Source organism: Tursiops truncatus, chromosome 13 (assembly GCF_011762595.2).
Source record: "Tursiops truncatus isolate mTurTru1 chromosome 13, mTurTru1.mat.Y, whole genome shotgun sequence".
Taxonomy (NCBI): domain Eukaryota; kingdom Metazoa; phylum Chordata; class Mammalia; order Artiodactyla; family Delphinidae; genus Tursiops; species Tursiops truncatus.
In genome coordinates this window covers 68,265,113-68,286,524 of record NC_047046.1, presented here as the reverse complement: position 1 = coordinate 68,286,524, position 21,412 = coordinate 68,265,113, and the positions used below count along the sequence as shown (strand labels likewise).

At 38.1% G+C, this 21,412-nt stretch overlaps 1 protein-coding gene across 1 annotated transcript in view; it reads right to left on the bottom strand.

The window, feature by feature from the left end:
• Positions 1-9,420: 9,420 nt before the first annotated feature.
• The window catches only part of DCC (DCC netrin 1 receptor), a 776,413-nt gene continuing 764,421 nt past the window's right edge, over positions 9,421-21,412 (bottom strand). The window contains 2 exon segments of the mRNA XM_073789896.1: positions 9,421-13,943; positions 17,609-17,751. Coding sequence (XP_073645997.1) covers positions 13,854-13,943; positions 17,609-17,751 — 233 coding nt within the window. The 3' untranslated portion in view covers positions 9,421-13,853.

The window sequence follows — 21,412 nt, the reverse complement described above, 5'->3', positions numbered from 1 at the left end:
CAGCATGTGGGATCCTCCCAGACCAGGGCTCGAACCTGTGTCCCCTGCATTAGCAGGCAGATTCTCAACCACTGCGCCACCAGGGAAGCCCACATTGAAACTTTTGACTCCATCTCCTTATCTCCACCAAGATATCTCCTCCAATCTCTTTGGATTTGGCTTTTATCTCCTTTTTCATTGTATTTTAGACTTCATGGTCTTGGTGGAGTTTTACTCAGTCTTGGCCCTCTGCCCCATTTTTTGTAAGGACATTTGTGATTGCATTTAGAGCCCATCCAAATAATCCAAGATAATCTCCCAATCTCAAAATCCTTAACTTAATCACATCAGCAAAAACCCTTTTTCTGTTCCAAATAAGGTAAAATGTGCAGGTTCCAGGTTAGGACCTGATATCTTTGGGCACCACTATTCAGCCTATTATACCCTGTCCTCTTGAATGAAGATACTGCATGTCCTCCTGCTTTTAGTCCTGGAGAGTCCCATTTCCTGCTCCAAACCAGGGCAACCCTCACCCTTATGCAGCACTCTCTGGAGTGTTTGATTACTGTTCCTAGCCTACAGGTCTTTTCCTTTAACCACACTGGTCTTTACTCTGACCATTTATTGCACAGGTGAATTTGACTTGGAAATCACCCAGGTTTCTTAGTAGAATCATTGTGAGTGATTTGAGAGTTTCCTTTTTAAACATGTACGATCCAGGTACACTTCCAATCACTTCCCCATTCTTCTGCTCTTTTTCATAGTATATTCTTCAAAGAGTTATTGCATATGTACTATATTAATTTCATAACTTCCTATTCCATCTTTTTTAATTTTTTTATTTTTTGCGGTACGCAGGCCTCTCACTGTTGTGGCCTCTCCCATTGCGGAGAACAGGCTCTGGACGTGCAGACTCAGCGGCCATGGCTCACGGGCCCAGCCGCTCCGTGGCACATGGGATCCTCCCAGACCGGGGCACGAACCCGCATCCCCTGCATCGGCAGGCGGACTCTCAACCACTGCGCCACCAAGGAAGCCCCTTCCTATTCCATCTTTAATCTGTAATAATCTGGTTTCCAGCCCCACTCCTTCACTGAAACTGCTCTTGCTTTGGTCACTAATAACTGGTATGACCATATAAACTATCATCCAAATGAGGTTATTTTGAAAGTGAAAGTAGATTCTACACTAAGCTAACTACTACTCTAGATACTAACTACATGAGGGCATGATGTATAAAGCAGGACCGTCCCCAGAAAACTAGAGGGCATGGTTATCCTGTCAATGGTAACCTTGAAAAATTCAGTATTCACTATTTTATCTTTGTCTTACCAGCATCTTACCAGCTTTTAAACACAGCTAATTTTCCCTCCTTTTCCAATGTTTTTTCTCTTTTCTTCTCCCATACCAATGGGTTTTTTTTTTTGTTTGGTGTTGGTTTCCTGTTACTTTTCTCTAACGGGAAACGCCTGCTTTTTCCTGTTGTTGGCCACTCTTTTTATGCCTGCTCACCTACTTGCTCCTTCTCTACCCAGTATCTGTATCTTGGACTCTCTTGAGGCTCAGTTTAGCCCCATCTCTTTCCACCGAGTCTCCTGTGACTTTAGGTGTCATCCGTTTGCTGGCAATTCTAAATTTATGTCTCCAGACCAGACTTTTCTTCTGTGTTCCAGATTCAGATTTTCAGCTACATTTTGTTGTCTCCTCTGGGACATCACACAGGCTCTTTAAAAAGCATTCTCATTTTTCCTATATACACCCATACCCAAAACTGTTTCTCTCTCAGTCTGCTGTATCACAGAAAATGTTGCTACCAGCTTAAAGGCTGTTCAACTCAGAAACTCACCCCATCCAGTGCATCTGCAATTATGCTTCTTTTTACCTCAAAAACTCATTTCAAGTGTACCTACTTTATTTTCATTTCTTTACCACCACTGAATCACACTTTTCCTGCAGCTCTTTTTCAGTTTTGCTACTTGGAATTCATTCTCTACACAGTAGCCAGATTGATATGTTAATAGACACACACATGCATAACTGATATACTATTTTTGTAAATATTAAATTAACAAAATTTCTCTTCACTTTAATTCTTGCTGCCCTGTGGCTTCATAAGAATTGACTCGGTGGTTTCAGTGCCTAAAGGGAAATGAAGATACTAATAAATATGCACATAGTGAAAAGTTCTAAGATATGACATGAGGATTTTAACCAGAACCGAAAAGGAAGCATAAAGTTTGTATTGGACAAGACATGGTACCTCAGTGGACAGGGATATGCAAGGAGAAATGAAAATATTTACAGGTCATCTCTAATTTCCATGACACACCTCTATAGGGTAAAACCCTAGGACAAGGAGGCAAGAGTTGATAGAAGCCCTAGGCAGGGAGGGAGGGGAGCCAAAACCAGAAGACTCTTAGACTCTTGTCCATTGTGGCCTGTAGAATTCTTGGAAAGGAATATCTCAGAAGGCTGGGTGTTGCTATGGAGGGAAAGGGTGGCTTGATAATGCTAGGCAGAGAGAATACTGGTGGCAAAATCTGCATATAATATAAGGAATCAGTTATTCCAGCGTACTGTCAGTGGGGCATTTGGGAGAAATCTGAGTTGAGAGTCACGGAGTCTGCCATACAATTATCATAGCCAGGGGAAATGTAACTCTCAAAAAGAAGTTGCGCAGTGGACAGCCTACTTGAGGTCCAGATGGAAGACAAAGCTGAGACTCAGATGTAATAGTGACAGAAAGAGTTTAGATTGGGCCAAGTCAGGGAGGGGAATTATGGGATCCTATTGTGCTGAGAGAAAACTTCACAATGTCTTCAGATGCAAATCTTGTCAGTCAAGGCCAACAGAGTTCCCAGCAATGAGGGGGAATAAAGGCTGACTTGGAAGTGGTGAGGATCCACATTTAGTCCAGCACACCGAGAGAACATACATGCCTCCCCGGAAGCCATCTTGAAAATGGCTTCCCCGGAAGCCATCTTGAAATTGGCAAAGGTAGGGCTTTTGTGAAGAGAAATGTAGATGTGACAGGGAGTTAAAACTTTGAATTTCATGACTATCTGAGAAAAACTTAGCTAAACTGAAGGAGGCGGCTTTAAATGAAAAAGAAATAAAAGACTCCTTTCATTGACAAGATTGAGATTTGTGTCTTTACTCAGCAAGAATTGGGGATGAAGAGAAAAATAAGAGTAATCATAGACAGTAAACAGTGCTATGTGACTTTGCACGTCTGAGGTAGCGTGTACAGCTTTTAAAAATCTTGGTACACCTAAATTAGATCTTAGCTCTCTTCTTTTTTATGTCCCCAAACGGTTCCTATTTCCTTTGGAATCTATGCTTGGTAGTGTGCATGGCACATGATCTGGCCCAACCTCACTCCCTAACTTCTTCATTCTATTCTTTCCATTTGCTCAGTGACATGCAACTGCACTAATTATCCATTACTCTCTCCCAGCCTGGGGCTTGCTCAGTTTTTCCCTCCATCTGGAATGTTCTATGTTCCCAATATTCACTTGGATTCCTCCTTTGTATCCAGTGGTTTCAGCTTAAATGTCACCTCCATGAAGACGTCTTTCCCTATCTAAGCTGTCTCCATTCCCCATCAATATTTTGACTAATCTATAAAGATATGTCTATGTCACAGTCTTAGTTTATAGCACTCATTACGATTATAATTATTGCACCAATCTTTGTCTCCACAAGCAAATTATAAACTCCTTGAAGATGGAGATCACATTCATATTGATCACTGTTGTTTTTCTGGTACTAGTTCAGTCATTGGTACATGGTTAGTATTCAACAGACATTTGTGAATGAAAGAATAAAACTTTACATTCAGCAGTTCTGTATTAGTAACAATTAAATATCTTAATCACTATTACATAACTTCCATTGATTTTCTAAATGTACTTCCTACTTTTTTCCTATAAACCATAAACTCCAAAAGAAAACCCACCCTGAAATATTAGTTCCATTTCTGTCTTATAAATTCTTACCTTTGTATCTTTTTGTTCATATAATAACTTCTTTTATCTGAATAGCCCTTTTCCATCTCTAAAGATTTTGATCTTATTATTTAAAGCTCTTCCCACATACCATATTCCCTATGAGGCTTCTATGAACCTTAGTTTGATACTCTGTATTCTGTTGGAATTTTGTCTTTATCTGTCTAAAGGGATCTAAATTTCTTACTTGAACTCTAGTCACATATATACATATATAGATACACACTTTTTTTTTTTCCTGTTAGTGAAAGATACATAGATTTATCCTTTGGTTTGCTGGTACCCTTAGCACTATGCCTTACAAGTGAATAAAAGGCACTAAATAAATATTGGTTATTTATATTAAGAAAAGGAAAAAATATTTTATAATGTCATCCATTTGAAAACTTTTTTCTACATCTACATGGTTACTACAGATTATACCTATAACATTAGAACCACACCCAAATGACTAATTTGTTAAATTCCTATTTATGTATTTTAAATGCATAAAAAGGATCACAAATGTCAAGGGGAAAGACTGAGTGCAGAGACTTTCAGAAGCAGCATTCAGTAGGCTTTTGCCAAGTACTGAAAATTGTAGTAGGAGCTTTACATACATTGTCTAATTTAAATTTAAGCCCACAATATACATCTTAAAGTAAACGTTATAGTCAATTTTTTGAAACATCTTATTTCAGGAAGAAATAGGAACAATTAATGACAAATAAGGAGCCATAGCTACAAAATTAAAATACTGCCACTGTTAAGAGAGTTCCACACCAAAGACCAGTTTTTTGCTTGAATAAAAAGAAAAGTAGCTGAGGGAAACAACCAGAGTCAAAGAATAGCACAAGAATTAAATCCTTAAGAAATATTAAGAAGGTGAAAAATTATTCTACTAAGAGGTATTTTGTCAAACTTACATATAGAGTCAGAAAAGATATTAGCAAAGACAGGGAAATTAAGGGACTGTCATTAATTTATAAAGAAGAATGTTAATTAAAACCTGAAAGGAATCTGGGAAAAATTACTTCTGTTATTTATTTCAAGAAATCTTTTGAATTGCTAATGAGGACATTTGGATTATCTCAGGGATAATTGCCTTAGTATTTATTGTATCAAATTATGAGTTTCCAAAGTTAAGGTGAAAGAGAAAGATTAGTCACAAATGAGAGAAAAGGAATATAGTAATATGGAAATAAGAAATTGGTAAATAAAAAATAGGTGAAGATTATACTTAGGTAAATAGAACGTAGGACAAAACCTAGGTGCTTAAAAAATACCTAGTATTCAACAATTACAATGGTGTCTGGAGAGTTGCCCCTAACAGTGAACCCCAATTTCCCATTATCATATCAATGGACTCAGAAAAAAATATAATAGAAGGAGGAAGAGGAAGGGGAGAAGGGGGAGAAGAAGACATTATTACTGAAAAACAGGACCTCTCCACCAAATCAGAAAATTTTTTTTTTCTTTTTTCCCTAGCTATAAGGCCAATAAAACTTCAAGGAAGCATAGTATATAGGCCATTCTTACCATATTGCCAGTAATCTTATACAAAATGATCTTCAGATCACAAGTGAAAAGTTTATATCAACCAAAAATCCAGGCAAGTATCACTCCAGCTGCCTCAAAAAGCATCAGGCACCCAGAAGTTCCTTATTCCTTCCTCTAATCTCTCTCTTCTCCACTACGTTCATTTGTTTACCAAACTGTCAGAACAGAACTGGGCAGAAAGGGTAAGAGAGGAACTAATGTGCCTGGGCACATTTCTCTTTACAGTAGTCCAGGTAGAGGTAGAAAACAGAAGAGATAGGGCATCTGTTTATTCTTGAGCTTTGCTTTTTCATATACTCCACTTGGCAATCAGGAAAAAGTCTATCGAACACAAGGGGAAATAAAATGGAGTCAGGAGCAATTCAAACGACCAGGGGGTTGACACACATTGATCTAAATAGATCTTCCTTTATTTCAGAGTAAATAGATTAAAAATACTTAAATCTAAAATAAAGATAAGAATGGGTTAAAGTAATGAGACGTAAGAAGCTGATAGGATAATCCTTTAGAAAACCAGTAGAAGGTTCTTTCATAGAAAACTGATGTTTTCAGGTTTATTTATAAAAAAATTTATTAAAAAAATCAACTCTCTGAAAGAGAATTGGAATATAATGAAGAAAGAACAGGATAGGATAAAAAGACAGCATGATGAAATGAAGGAGGCAATGGGTAAATAAAGGAAGAACTGCAATAAAATTTAAAATCCAAGCACACAATTAAAACCATTATTGGAGGCAAAGATTTACAAAAAGCAAAAGTTGTGATGTGAATGACCAACCTGAAAATATGCAAAGGATGTTTAGAGAAAAGAGTAATGTGTGAAAAATAATGAGAAGTTTAATAATGGGATGGAAGTCAGGAAATATTTGTTAAGAGTTACAGATGCACCTTTAAAACACATCAAAATAAATGGAAACGAGTAATTAATGAATTGAAGAAAATTTCCATGAAAGAGAGCAGTGTCAACCTTTCTGAATTCCAGCTCTGGGATTTTCCAGAAAATTCCAGAGAGGTTTTCCAAAAACCTCTCTGATTTTCCAATTTCATTCAGATCTATTAAATTCTCCTACCTGCATATTAATGCAATCTGCTATCTATCTTCATTATAGCATTTTAGGGTATTTAAGATAGAGAGTATATCATTTTTTGACTACTCCAAAATCCTTCTGATAAAGATATTTGCAGTGGAGAGAGTAGCTAGTTTATCCCTTAACCTTCTCCTGTCAGGGTCAAACAGCAGTAATCCATTTTATTTTTCTTCAAATAACTGGTTTTCCGTGGAGATACTATCTCTGATAGCTTCTGTGAAAGCGTGGCATCCTTCTGTAAGAGACGATTACATAAACTGAATATGTGAGATAAAATAGACTGTTGTAAATATGTTACTTCTAGGGCTTGCATATCAGTTTAACATTTTGGTGTTAACATATATTTCAGGAGTCATAGAATAAACATCAGCATTTATAGAAAATGGCTCTGGAATATCCTTATTTGGAATTTTTAAAATTGTGGCAAAGTATACCTAACATAAAATTTAAAATTTTAATATTTTTAAGTGTATAGTACAGTTCAGTAGCATTAAGTATGTTCACAATGTTGGGCTACCATTGCCACCATCCATCTCCAGAACTTTTTTCATCTCCCAAAACTGCAACTCTGTACCTATTAAGCAATTACTCCTCATTCCCCTATCTTCCCAGCCCCTGGTAACTACTGTTCTGTCTCTCTGAATGTGATTACCCTAGGTACCTCATATAAGTGGAATCATACACTATTTATTCTTTTGTGATGAGCTTATTTCATTTCACATAATGTCCTCAAGCTTCATCCATGTTGTAGCATGTGTCAGAGTGTCCTTCCTTTTTAAGGCTGAGTAATATTCCATTATACACACACACACACACACACTCATGTGTGCGCGCACACACACACATATTTTGTTTATGTATTCATTTGTTGATGAGCTCTTGGGTTGTTTTCACCTTTTGGCTATAATGAATAACAGTGCTACGAACATGGGTGTCCAAGTATCTCTTAAGTCCCTACTTCTAATTCTTTTGGATATATGCCCAGAAGTGGAATTGCTGGATCATATGGTAATTCTATGTTTAATTTTTTGAGGAACCACCATACTGGTGGTTTACGGCTGCACTAGTGTACTAGTTTACTAGTTCCCACTAGCAATGCACAAGGGTTCCAATTTCTCCAGGTTCTTGGTGATCTTAACCACAATTTTTTTCTCTCTAGGTGGAATGATTATGCATTGAAGAAGATGGGAAGAGCTAGGTGGCCTTTAAAACCCCACCTGTCCTGGCACTGGTGATGCATTGGCTTCAAGCAAACTCTCTGAATAGTTCTCTGCTTACCCAAAAGAGTTAGTAAAACTTTTATTAATGTGTGATTTTCTCTTAAAGAATAGATTACACGCCCAACTTCATCCTTCAGTACTCATAGCCATATATTATTCAGTGCGTATGTGTCCCCATGTTCTGCTGTTGACACGATAAGAATGAAATATCTTGAGGATGGAGAGAGTATTATATTTACTTGGTGTTCGCATGTTGAAATGGGAACAAAAATAGTAGGGTCTTTGCCTTGGGTTAAATCCCTAAAAAACAGCCCTTGACATGAAGATTTGTGTAAAAGTGATTTATTATGAAGTGCTCCCAGGAGAAATCACTAGGGGGAGAGGGGGAGAGGGAAAGAGAAAGGAGGCAAGCCAAACATGGTTGCTATATCTAGGGTGCAATATTGTGGAGCATTCTCTCCCCACAGAGAGTTACTCTGGCTCAGTCCTTCAGGGGGACTCTGGAAATGAGCTGGCTTACACTGCAGAATTGTCTCAATGAGGGCATGGGGGCTGGAGTATTTACCAGCTATTGGTGAGATCTGATCTGGAATTTCCAACTCTCCAAGTTCTGGCAGCCCGAGGCAGCCCTCCGACACACACATGGGTATTTATTGGCTGTTGGGATAGAAAACATACTGAGCGTGTGGATGAAAAGGATCCAAAGGGACTGACAGTCTCTGATACACATGTCAAAAAGGCAGCATGTATCCTGAGGATGAGAATAGACAGGCAGGGGTTAGGGTCATGTGCATGTCGTATCAGCCATTTAATAGAAATAACATGAAGAAAGAACTTTGTATCAAAACTTTATTTATTAAACAAAAAATGCACCATTGGAATAACATTTCTATAAAAAATGAATATGAGACTGTTCTACAGTGATTACAAAACCCCTTTTTCCTCGTGTAGTAGTATACAAGATCATGTGTAGAAACAGTCATCGTTTTAAACTGTAAGCAAGTTTCCTTTCTCATAGAACAAGATTTACACTTAAATATTGCAATCACTAGTCTAATTTGGTTAACAATGCTAGAGTCTGACAATTTAAAGAAACTCTTTGTAGGCTCAAAATACCTTTTTTTTAAAAAAGGCATTTTGTAGCAACAAAAAATTTCTTTTTCCACTAAGGCTAGTTAAAGCTGTAGTATACCCATTTCTACCAAATAAACCTACCACTAGCACACTAACAATTTGTTTGAATCGCAAAGCCCTTTGAAAGAATGAGTAGCATTGATCTGTAAAATGCTATCAGAATATTGTAGGTTTGGTGGTATTGTGTTTGAACGACCCTGGAGAGGGAGAAGGCGGTGATGACAGCGATTCAGTGGAGGCTTTGCCTGGGCGTATCCTCATACTCAGCAGTGGACGATTCTTTTCCAAAGTGGTCCCTCTGAGATATGGAACACTGCAGCTTTAACAGCCGTATCTAGATTCCCAACCAGATCTCCCTTTGTATCATAAATTATCCAAAAAGAAGCCACTCTAAATAATAAATTAAATATTACTTATAAAAAGTACACCCCAGACCCACCCACCCAGCCCCCAAACCAGCTGACAATTCACAAAGTTCAGAATTGTCAGGTTTACCCTTCGATAATAAAAAACAGCATTTTTCCTCCTCCCCAACCTTCCTTTCTTGCATCTGAGAACACACTGAGATACCTTGGCCCATGCATCTGTGTTTGCGACATCTCGTAGAGTTTTGCTGTTGCTCTCCAACCAACGAAAAAATCATAGGATGACAATGTACAAAGGCTCTCTACTGAGAGCAGGAGAAATCCTTCACAGAGTGCAACTAGAATTCCACCAAGTGAACATTATGCAATAGCGGGAACAGAGAGCCCAGACAACAGGCTTTGTGTGTGCTCTCCTGTATAATATCACTGACGAGGAACTACTCAGGCATTTCTTTTCAGAATCAGGACATTTCGGAAGCAGGTATTTGGATAGCAAGTTACACTGAGGCATGGGAGCACATATTTCAAATGCAATGGAAAACCATACAAAACATCTATCTATGATTTTTCCAAAGTCTGATTTAATTTGAAATGCTGGAATCAGGTGAAAAGCTTTTCTGTACACAAAGTGATTTCTGAAAGTTACCAGAGAAATACAAATTATTATTATTATTATGAGTAAAATGTTGCTTTGAAAGTAATTTTAAAAAGAGATGGTAGATTTGAGTGTATGACTGCTCTGCTGCTCTAGAATGTTGGGGGTTCTCTATTGTGTATATGGGTTATAAACAGGCTAGGATACTAACCTCTGGCTTTAGGAATGGTCTGCATTTAGATGAAGTCAACTGGTCCAGGAAGGGAAAGCAACCTTGTTCCTCATCTATTTTAAAGTTCTGACGGTTTTGTTTTTTATTAACACAGCTAAAAGTAAGGAAGTTTTCTATTTTTTCTCTCTCTCATGAACTAGAAATGGACATTCTGAAACTACAAGGAGTCTGAGTCTGGGACACAATTTTATCTAAAAGGTAAGGTGATCTCTTTAGAGGTGGGTTTTTTTTTTTTTTTTTGGTTAGAATTCCAGTCCAGCAGTCATGTATGAGACACTCTATTACATTTGGAGGAGACCTGAAGACGATTCTTTAAACAAAGTCAACAGACAGATGTATCACAAGGGTGGTTAGGAACGAGCAACCATCTTCAAGCACAGACTACAAAGGCTTCCAGAAAGACTTGTACTTAGATTCTTTATCAGAAAAGCCAACAAGTGCCAAACATTACAGTTTCCAGATGTTGTCTGGAATGACACACTAATGTTGGACAGCTCTCCTTCTGTAGCTCTTACCAATGCAGGGGACGAAAACATACATGTCATTGTGAATCACCCTTATTTTGAAGAGAATAATGTTATACCCAACTCCTCCCAGGAAGCCTTAATAAGTTCACCTCTTATATCCCTGGCTTGATATATTTCCTTTTTTTCCAGCTTGTTCAATTGTGTGTGCATTTTATAATGCCCAAATATCAAGTTCCATTATTTAAATACCCTAGAAGCTTATAGCTCTGCTCTACAAAGAGGTAGCTATGACTAGTTTCTTACTGAATGTGAGTCACTAAGAAATATTTAAATTTTGGCTAGAGCATCCTCCAAATATGTTTTATGCATTTTGAGCTATCTGCATTTTTGTGAGTTTAACAGATGCAGAACTTTCTAGAGGAAAGAAAATAGCTTTCTTATCAGTATGAAATGAAAAATACCAAACTTTTTCAAGAGAAGGCTCTTGCCAGACAGTTCAGCAGAGTGCAGGGAAGGCCTGAGGATGCCCCGCCATGTTTTATTTTCTTCTTTTTCGGGGAGAAATGACTCCTGGTGGCAGAGCTGCTGGTTGGCTGTCAAGCATCGCTATGGGAGTCAAAGAGATTTATGAGCTTAAAGGGCCCTGTATGTCATGAACCAGACTCAGAGACAGATTTCTTCTTGTCAGGAGATCAGGAGACTGGGAAGTTAAAGAGTTACCTATAAGCCTGGGCAAGCAGCTGTACACACGTGTGAACTATCTGAGAGAATGGGGAGCAGAGTTGTACAGAGTTGCAGTCAAGTTGTTTCATATTCAAACCATTGGGTACATATCCCAAGAGTCTCTTGTGAGAATTTAAATGGATTCTACTCTATATACAGTGCATGGAGCTAAGATTTATTAGCATTGCCGATTACTGAAATAAACCATTGGATTTGTTTAATGAAGAAAGTTTCAAGAGCATCCACTGAAATCAAAAATGTATATTTTCCTATATTTTAAAAAATGTATTTCCTAGGGTCATTGACTTCAGAGGAGTCTAGTGTGTTGTGAAAATGCTAGTGCTCTTGATTGTGCAGATACAGTCTACAGATTGAAGATGTGACTAATCCCTGAATCTGAGATTTGTAGCTCATTCCAAACTGGACACTCAGGATGACCTTCCTCGGATGTCAAATGCCTTCAGAGTCTGTTCCGTATTTGTGAGGATTAGAAAGGGAAAGCCATCCTAGGACCTCGAGAAGATAAGGCTGGTCTAATGAACATTTTCTTTTCTGAGCTAATGGATTATTTCTGTAAGACTCAATATTATGTTATGAAATGCCTTGTTCCACGTCAGTGGACGGTTGTTTGCCGAAGCACCCTAGATGTTGAATAAGAGTTATCTGCCCCATAGGGTAACACCACATAGCTCTTCAGAAGGACTTCATGAAAATATAAGTCAATCGATCAAGCACTCTTTGTTGAAGGAACAATTTCACAAATGGACCGGACTTTCTAATGAACCATTTGAACAAGCCCTCTCTTTGACATAAGATTTCCTTCCCGACATAAAACTGTAAAAAAATAATCTGAATTATTACTTCCGTTACAGTGCCATTTTACTCAAAATATTTCATTCAGGGATTCATATATAATTACCCACCTAATAAAAGGAGCTATTAGGCTGTAAAGATCCTATCCCTTCCATGCTCTTTTAAAATTAGGACCTACTCAAGCTTGAAATCAAAGGCAGAGCTGAAAGGAATAATTCAGCTGAAACTCTCTTACTGGGTTTTCAAGTTGCCTAACTGATAAATATGCAAACTGGCTCCCTTTTGGCGATTCAGCTGCATAAATGGATTAACTCCAAATGCAGCTTCAAATTCAAAAACTAAAAGGGTGCACACAAAATCTTTTTAATTTCACCTAGTTGCAAGCTGTAGATAAACACGGCAGTGGGAGTTGAAGATTCTATGTCACAATGAAGATGCAGTTTTAAAGAGTATCCACTGGGTTTAGGATGTGTCCCAAGTGTCAAGTGATGCCTTCCCTCTGCTGCTCTCTGACTCTGGGCAGGCATGGTGCAGAAGGTTTCCTTGACAACAGAGCTCGGTGGTTGTCACCTACCAACACGGCCTGCTCTAAGTCAGTGAGGACTCTGCTGGTGGAAGTGACATCACTCAAGAGAAGGTACTGTTTGAAACTGCCTTCCATTTTCCTTCCCTCCCTCATGATGGCTCTGCCATTTCCACGGAGGGTTTCAGAAAGGTGGGTCAGGAGGCCAAGGGATGTGTGGAGACAGCCACCTGGCCAGGGCTGGTTGCCAAGGGGAACTCAGGGAGGGATGGGGTGGAGTCTAGCCAGACTCCTGAGGGAGATGGACTTGGTGAAGCTTTGAAATATCATCACAGTGTGGTATGGCATGAAAGCCACCCAAATTAAAGTTTCCTATTACAAGCTTAAGCACGTCATTATCATGTGTCTGAAAAGATTGCATATTGTATCCTCTTTTAGGAAATGGACTGGTTGCTGGCAGGATGCCACTAGTTGCAGATTTCTAAATGTTCCTGTTCTCCAGACATCAATGTTAACCAAGAGTGGATTTACCAATACTTGCTAAAATGGGTGAATTTTATAGCCACTTGCTGCATTCCACCACCGGTGCAAGAATGACTTGAGCTACAAAACGTAAGCATTTGCTGCCTTTTGTTTACTTTTTTGTGCTGTCAGAAAAACATCCAATCCTTTGGTGCTATGTGGTGAGAAAATTCCCATGGGTGCTTTGTACCTTAAATCTGAAAATAAAATAGTGAGCTTGCGCTGATTTGCCATGGCAGGGTACAGGCTTCAATAATGCACTTGCATTTTGTAAGACTAGACCTACACATAGAAGAAAATGACAGGCCTTGATGAGGGAAAACGTAAGCATCTGTCATGACACTGTGGTCACTGCAGTGGCAAAGGCCCAGGACTATTCTAGCAGCTTCGGCTTTGACATTGCAGTGAAGATGTATCTTTGCTTTTGTTAAGGGACCCCAGAGTCATCATTTTGAAACTCCTGATGCCTATGAAAGAAGGGATGCTTATTCCTTCTGAGCTGCTTCAGGATCTTCCAGAACTCAGTGGTCCTGACGGTTAACCTGTACACTGGATAGAGTTCTTGGACACAGGTGTGCTGTTTATGGGTAATTGGTAATGCTGCAAAGGTCCCGGAAGATTCAACTCATCAATTCGGCAATGTGTGTTAAAAGGCTGAGCCTGTGATAGCGTTAAGCTGCTTCATTAGCCCTTCCAAACTTGCCATTTGTTCGCTCAAATCATCCTGTTCATACACCTACAGAGAGAATGAGAGCAAAGAATTAGTACAGGTGGATATCGGTGCACTCCTTTGGTTAAGGCAGGGCCATGTCTCATTGATTCACCGTATTCTCATGCATGGCACGGTGGCCCATAGCCAGGGGCTGTGGACTCAGCATATCATCATTGAAGGAAGATGCTGGTAATAAAAGAGGCAGTGATGAATGACTGTCTGCTATTTCACTGTGTTCATCCTTGTGAGGAGGCAAAGGCTTTAGTGTCAGAAAAAATCTTGTTTCAAATCAAGTTCTACCAAACTGTGTGATCTTGGACAAGTTAGTAAACCTCTCTGATGTGTAGTTCTCAGATGTAAAATGATGATGATGATAACTATTTCATAGGCTATTCTCAGCATCCTGTGACATGTTTAGTGCTTATCAGTGTTCAGCACATGGTACGGTACATAGTCAACATGTTCCTTTTCCTTTCCATTAGGATATGAACAGAATTTACATCACCAGGTCTCCTTTCTTTGTAACACCACATAGGCACTTTTTTATGTGTGGGAACTTGACCTGAACAGTGAAAAGTCTGAGGATTATGACCTTAGTTTGTGTGTGAAAACAGAATTCTCCCCCCAAACCAGAACTGCCTCTGTTCGTGGTTGTAGAGGTGACCTTATGACACGGTTTGATTGGTGGATAACATGGAAAGCCTGAACGGCAGAATCTTAGTGACCATACTGTCTGTAACTCTCCCTTACCGTGAGCCACTAGAATCGTGTCATTAATAATACCTCGCTATTAGTGAGCACAGACCCCCTGGTCACTAGCCTCGGGGATTTGGATTCAGTAGGTCAAGGACAGGTTAGAATCTCTTCCTTTTATAAAGCTTCCCAGCTAATTCTGATGGTCAGCCAGTGGGGAGAACAAGGCTGTGGTGTTGCTTTGAATCCCAGTTCTTCTATAGACTTGACCTTTTGAGTCTGTCTCCTTACTTGTCAAACCGGGAATAGCAAGCTTACCTCACTGGGTGGCTGGGAGGATTCACCAGGTCAGTCTGGCGAGTGCTAAGTGCTCAATAAATGTTAGTATCTTTTTTCTTTTCCTTTCTCAAAATACCCTTTGTTTTGACGTATACATACCGACTCTACCTGGTTATTCTTGGTGAGCTCATTCATTTGATGAACTTATTGAAATTATTGAACCAGATTGAGGCCTGAGGCATGATGTTTTGCTCTGTGGAGGCCAGGAAGCATTACTCAGTACTATGGTCAGAATGTATATTAAGTCCTGCCAAACAAACACCCTGGATGCCATGAGAACACTGGTGGAGAAGAAACAACTTGTGGTATTAAACAGTCTGGAAATGGTACCTTCTTGTGGGAATCTCAGCCTGCCAGTGAATGATTTGGTCGTGTAATGTGTAATCTTTTGAGTTTAACAGGGATTGAAAGATGTAGCCAATTTGGCCCAAAAGACTGACCTATGTATGAGGAGGGATGCTGAAGTGAACTGATGAATTTGATAACTCCTTTCCCAAAATGATGTCATAGTTATCTGTGTAGTTTTCTCAAATTATTTAGATCTTGTCCAATCCAGCAACATCACACCACACGTAGCTACTGGATTTTCAAAATATGGATAGCCTGAATAGAGATGTACTGTACACATGAAATACACATCGTATGATGAGCACTTAATACAAAAAAAGTAAAATACCTTAATAAATGTTTATATTTATTGCATGTTGAAATGATAATATTTTGGAAGTATTGGGTTAGATGAAATATATCATTAAAAGTAATCTCACCTGTTTATTTTTACATCTTTTCATGTGGCTCCCAGAAAGTGTTAAACTACACATGTGATTCACATTATATTTTTATAGAATAGTGATGATCTAGATTATTTGTCCCATTTCTATATTTCCTTTAACATATTATATAATCTTATTGCTGTTCGTATTATACTTTGGGCTGTCACTCCTTGGAGTCACTATTTTTTTAATCAACCTTTTAAAAGAGTTTATTTTTTTATTTTTATTTTTTTGGCTGCATCGGGTCTTATTTGCAGTACGCGGGGTTGCAGTGCACAGGCTTCTCTCTAGTTGTGGAGTCCAGGTTTTCTCTTCTCTAGTTGTGGTGCACAGGTTCCAGAGTGCATGGGCTCTGTAGTTTGCAGCACACAGGCTTTCTGGTTGAGGCACGTGTGCTCAGTAGTTGTGGCGTGCAGGCTTAGTTGCCCCATGGCATGTAGGACCTTAGTTCCCTGACCAGGGATCGAACCCGCATTCCCCGCATTGTAAGGCGGATTCTTTACCACTGCACCACCAGGGAAGTCCCTTAGAGTCAATCTTAAGTGCAAAAACTGGGCCACCTGACATGATTCCTTATGAGATGAGATATATAAATTTAGGAATTTGATCTGAATTAAGATATGGCTAACAACGGTGACACTAAACTATTGCAATATGTAAACAGCTATATCCTGACAGAGCAGTGCATTAGATTCTTGTAAATTTGAATCTTTTAAGTATGAAAGTATGTTAATTATATAACATACTTCTGCAAACATTCACACACATACACATATCCAGATTGTCTGATCTCCAAATGTTAAAATATTTTATTATTTGTAGTACTGAAAACAATAAAATCGAGAAAAAATTTATGTTAATTCAAATGACATGATTCTAATCTGGGTTTTTTTGCATCTTTTTTCCCCCTCCAGTCCTCTAATTTTTCAAGGTATCATATGTGTTAGTACCTTAGCCTTCTTTTAAATGTTTTCTCTTGAATTATATTCAGAAAGACTCCAGAGTTTTCTAAATTGCTGCCTTCAGGCAACGTCTTTTTAAATCTCCCTCAAAATGCATTGTTGGGGGAATTGTTTGCTTTCTCAAAATTTCGATTTTTTTTGGTCCCCATGGAGTTTTTTCAGAGTTTTCTAATTTGATCACTTTTTAGCTGCCTCCCTTAGTTGGCAAACTTTTCTCTCATTAAATAACTAAACTTTCCCCTCTAAATATATCAGTTCCTTCTTTTTTTTTTTCTTCCTAAATTCCTTCCTTCATTTCTTCATTTTGTGTTTTCCTCTTCTCAATTCTGTGTTTCTAGGCTATTTTATGATTTTATAAGTGACATGTATAACTTCAGAAGGCTCCTCAGAGTATAGCTTTATTACTATTTTTCTATTTTAAAGAATAATTTTATAGTTATATTTCCAGGTATGCCAAGGTGTTTCATCTCATTGATGAAAATGTGTGTGTGTGTATAATTTTTTTTTTACATCTTTTAATGTGACTCTTTGAAACTTAAATTACACATGTGGTTCATATTATAGGATAGTGATGATAGTGTATATCTATCTATGTATATATACACACACACATGTGTATATTCATATATATACACGTGTGTATATATACATATATGTATGTAAAGTCACTCATTCTGTTGCTATCTGCTTGTATTTATAAGGTTGGCTTTAAGTACCAACGATTTTTTTAATATAACTAAATCCCTGATATAATGTTTTTCCCTAAAGTTTCTTCTCTTCATATGTAAGTGCAGGAAAACAGAACTAAACAAACAATAAGAACAGCAAGGGCTTGGGGTTAATGGAGAATGCTGGCTGGATTAGACTGCATTGCACAGCAGTGCTTCCCTTAATGGGGCATGAAGTTCAAGGATGGTCTTACATTGGCTGGATCCTCTGTTGGTTTGTGGCTCTCCTCAGACACTTCAGGGGCTGTTGGCACAGATACAGGAAGCAAAGGAGATCTTGCCTTTCCAGCCAACCCAAGAGAGGCTGTTTTGACATGAGTCTTGGGAAGAGTAGGCCCTAAAAGGAAAACACAGAGTGATGAAAGTACCGTATAAAACACCCTGGAACAAACTCTCACGCATGTAAGCCGAATCCAGTGGGTTGGCATTGATTTTAGGTTATTGTTCATTCTATAGTCTAGAGATGGATTCTGACACAATGAACAGGCTTATTTTATTTCTACTGAATCGAAAACAATCCCGATTAGGCCTCTCCAGGTGAAGCTCCACCAGTCATACGTAATTTCAAGTGGATTTCAAATCTCCCTGTGAAAGGTTGCCTGGGAGTTGCAGACTGTTCATCACATCTTCTAAAGTGTCAGCCCAGCTCATTTTGGGCCAGCCTCAGCTTTGAGCCAGAAAGCCCCGGGCTAAACCACCTATATAAGCCATAAACTGTGAGTGCCAAGGAATATTTGTGCAGTTAAAAGAGATGGTTGCTCTGATCTGGAAATGAGTGTTAGATGTTACGGTACAAAACGGTCCTTTATGGCTAACCTGATTGAATATCATCATTGATTTTCTTTCGGAAAAGAAAAAAGATATGATTCTGTCCTGATGAGTATTAGTGTCTCTCAATGAAATACATTCTAATCCTCATGAAAATCATTTGAGTAACTGCTGAGTTTCTCCCAAATGATACTTTAGTCTGCTATAAACAATGGCTACCTTTTCTTTTTGGGTCTAAAATTTGCCTTGTAAATTCTGCTTAGATTATAGCAGTAATATAACTTTGTCCCTATAGTCTAAAACAAAAACTTTATAAAGGCATATCGAATCAGCTAGTATACCTTACATGCCTAAGGACTTTTGTCATTCTTAGTACTATAACCAAGACCTCAGCATAGAAGGTACTGAAGTCATCAAAAGAAGTTTGCCTCAGTTCTCTTCTATCATCAGTGATGATATTTAAGTTCTAATGATCCCAATGGTGTACTATATATTTTTGGGGAAAAAAGTTATTTTGACCATACTTTCAAAAACATAATTCTAGTTAATAAAACTCAAAAGTTATTCTACTATCAGAGAAATAAGGGGTATTTGCTTACTGGGAAAGAAAGAATGCAAACAATCTAGGAGGCTAGCAATTTGCTAAATGCTAAATCCCAACAAAAGCACATTTTTTCATACCGTGGCCTAGCATTTAATTCCTTCATATTTATATTCTTTCACTCTTTTTCTTAAACCAAGGCTCAAAGTCTGCAGTTAGAATCATTTATCACTAGAGGGTGATCTGAGGTTTTTGGTAACTCATATGAGAAGAGATATAGAGACAGGAGAAACAAGAATAATTTTCTTAAGGAAGGAATATTTATGGAGTTCCTACTAAGCTCTAGACTTATGCTAAGCATTTTAGTTTATTTTAGGCAAAATAACATAGTGCAGAAGAATTTGCTACTTACCAACCCAATCTGAATTCAGATCCTGTAAAGCCTAACTACGTACTACATATGTAATTCCTTGTTCAACTAATTTCTCTTGCCTGTTTCTTCATCTATAAAATAGAAATAATAACTTGAGGATTGATAAGATTAAAGTGGCTGCTTTCCTGTAACTTGTTCAAAGAGAGCTAGCTATTATTAATATTTAATTGCCAAAACAAGCCTTCTATCTCCAGTTCATATATGAGGATGCTAAAATGAAGAGAAATGGAGTAACTTGCTTAAGTTCCTACATTGCAAAAGGGCAGACAGAGCAAGGATTTGCAACTGAGCAAATTAAGCTTTTATCATTGATATTTTGATCTAGTCCATCCAATTTAAATGAGGTTTTCGAAGAAGCAATGTAAAAGAATATGAAATCTAGTTCAAGACTATAAGTAACCTGAGGGTAGAAACTATTTATTGTATTACAGTTTCTTGTAGTTAAATTATGTTTGAATTTAAAGGGGAAACAATGAACTTAGCATTAATTTAAGCTACTTCTATTACAATGTTGTTTAAATTTATACAAACATAAAACTTGGCATAACCTTTACAAACTTGTAATTCTAATACTATGCTGTAAAACCAAAACATGTTTAAAATTAAATAGCAAAGTCCTATACACATACGTTTGGTACTCACTGCTGCGCCACAAGTGATTTTGGGTTTGTCTTACATGATCAATTTTCACTCTCTGTTTTTTTCTCTTTGAACAATAGGCAAACCTTCATTCTTCCAGAGCATGTAATGCCAGCTGGTTTTCGTTAGATCTGAAGAAATCATTTATATAGTAAGTCTGCCTCTGACTATGAACACAGTGTTCCTAGAGCCAACTTAGTTGTAACCCCAAATACAAAGGCAGGCATTTAAAAACCCTGGCAGAACGATGCTATAAAATGGCCCTCTACATAGTCCACCTTGTGTAATTCACATTAATCTTATAGATGATCACCTAAGGGAAAGCACAAAGTTTAACGAGGAATTTTCATACAGTACTGGTGAACGTTGAGAATGTATCTGTTGAACTCCCACTTTGAATTTCATTTTCTGAATTCTGTTTATAATCCCTTCGAGAATGTTCACAATATTCTGATGAAAGCCGAACGTAGCTTTATTGCCATGGAAAGTTGTTCCTCCTATAGGTCACATTCTGTGAGTCACCTCTTCCTTCCCTACATTTGGTAGAACAGAGTAGCGGCATTTCAACAATTAACACTTTATGTATATATCTTTTATATGTTTTGTTACAATTTTGACTTTGATTTTCTTGATGGTGTATGGTGAAATCTAACTGTTATTGAATTTTAAATTTTAGGTTTTTTAAAAAATTGAAGCGTAGTTGATGTACAATGCTGTGTTAGTTTCAGGTGTACAGCAAAGTGATTCAGATATATATATTCTTTTTCAGATTCTTCTCCACTATAGGTTATTACAAGACACTGAATATAGTTCCCTGTGCTGCTATATGGTAGGTGCTTGTTGGTTATTTTATATATAGTAGTTTGTATCTGCTAATCCCAAACTCCTAATTTATCCCTCCCCTCCATCCTTTTCCACTCTGGTAACCATAAGTTTGTTTTCTATGTCTGTGTGTCTGTTTCTGGTTTGTAAATATGTTCATGTGTATCATTTTTTAGATTTCACATGTAAGTGATATCATGTGATATTTGTCTTGGTCTGACTTCACTTAGTATGATAATCTCTAAGTCCATCCATGTTGCTGCAAATGTCATTATTTCATTCTTTTTTATGGCTGAGTAATATTTTGTGTGTATATATATGTGTGTGTGTGTGTGTGTATATATATATATATATGTATCTATATATATATCTCACATCTTCTTTATTCCTCTGTTGATGGACACTTAGGTTGCTTCCATGTCTTGGCTATTGTAAATAGTGAACATTGGGGTGCATGTATCTTTTCAAATTAGTGTTTTCTCCAGATATATGCCCAGGAGTGGGAATCGCTGGATCATATGGTAACTATATTTTTACTTTGTTTTTTTTTTTTTGCAGTACGCGGGCCTCTCACTGTTGTGGCCTCTCCTGTTGCGGAGCACAGGCTCTGGACGTGCAGGCTCAGTGGCCATGGCTCACGGGCCTAGCCGCTCCGCGGCATGTGGGATCTTCCCGGACTGGGGCACGAACCCGTGTCCCCTGCATCAGCAGGTGGACTCTCAACCACAGCACCACCAGGGAAGCCCTATTTTTACTTCTTTAAGGAATCTCCATACTGTTCTCCATAGTGGCTGT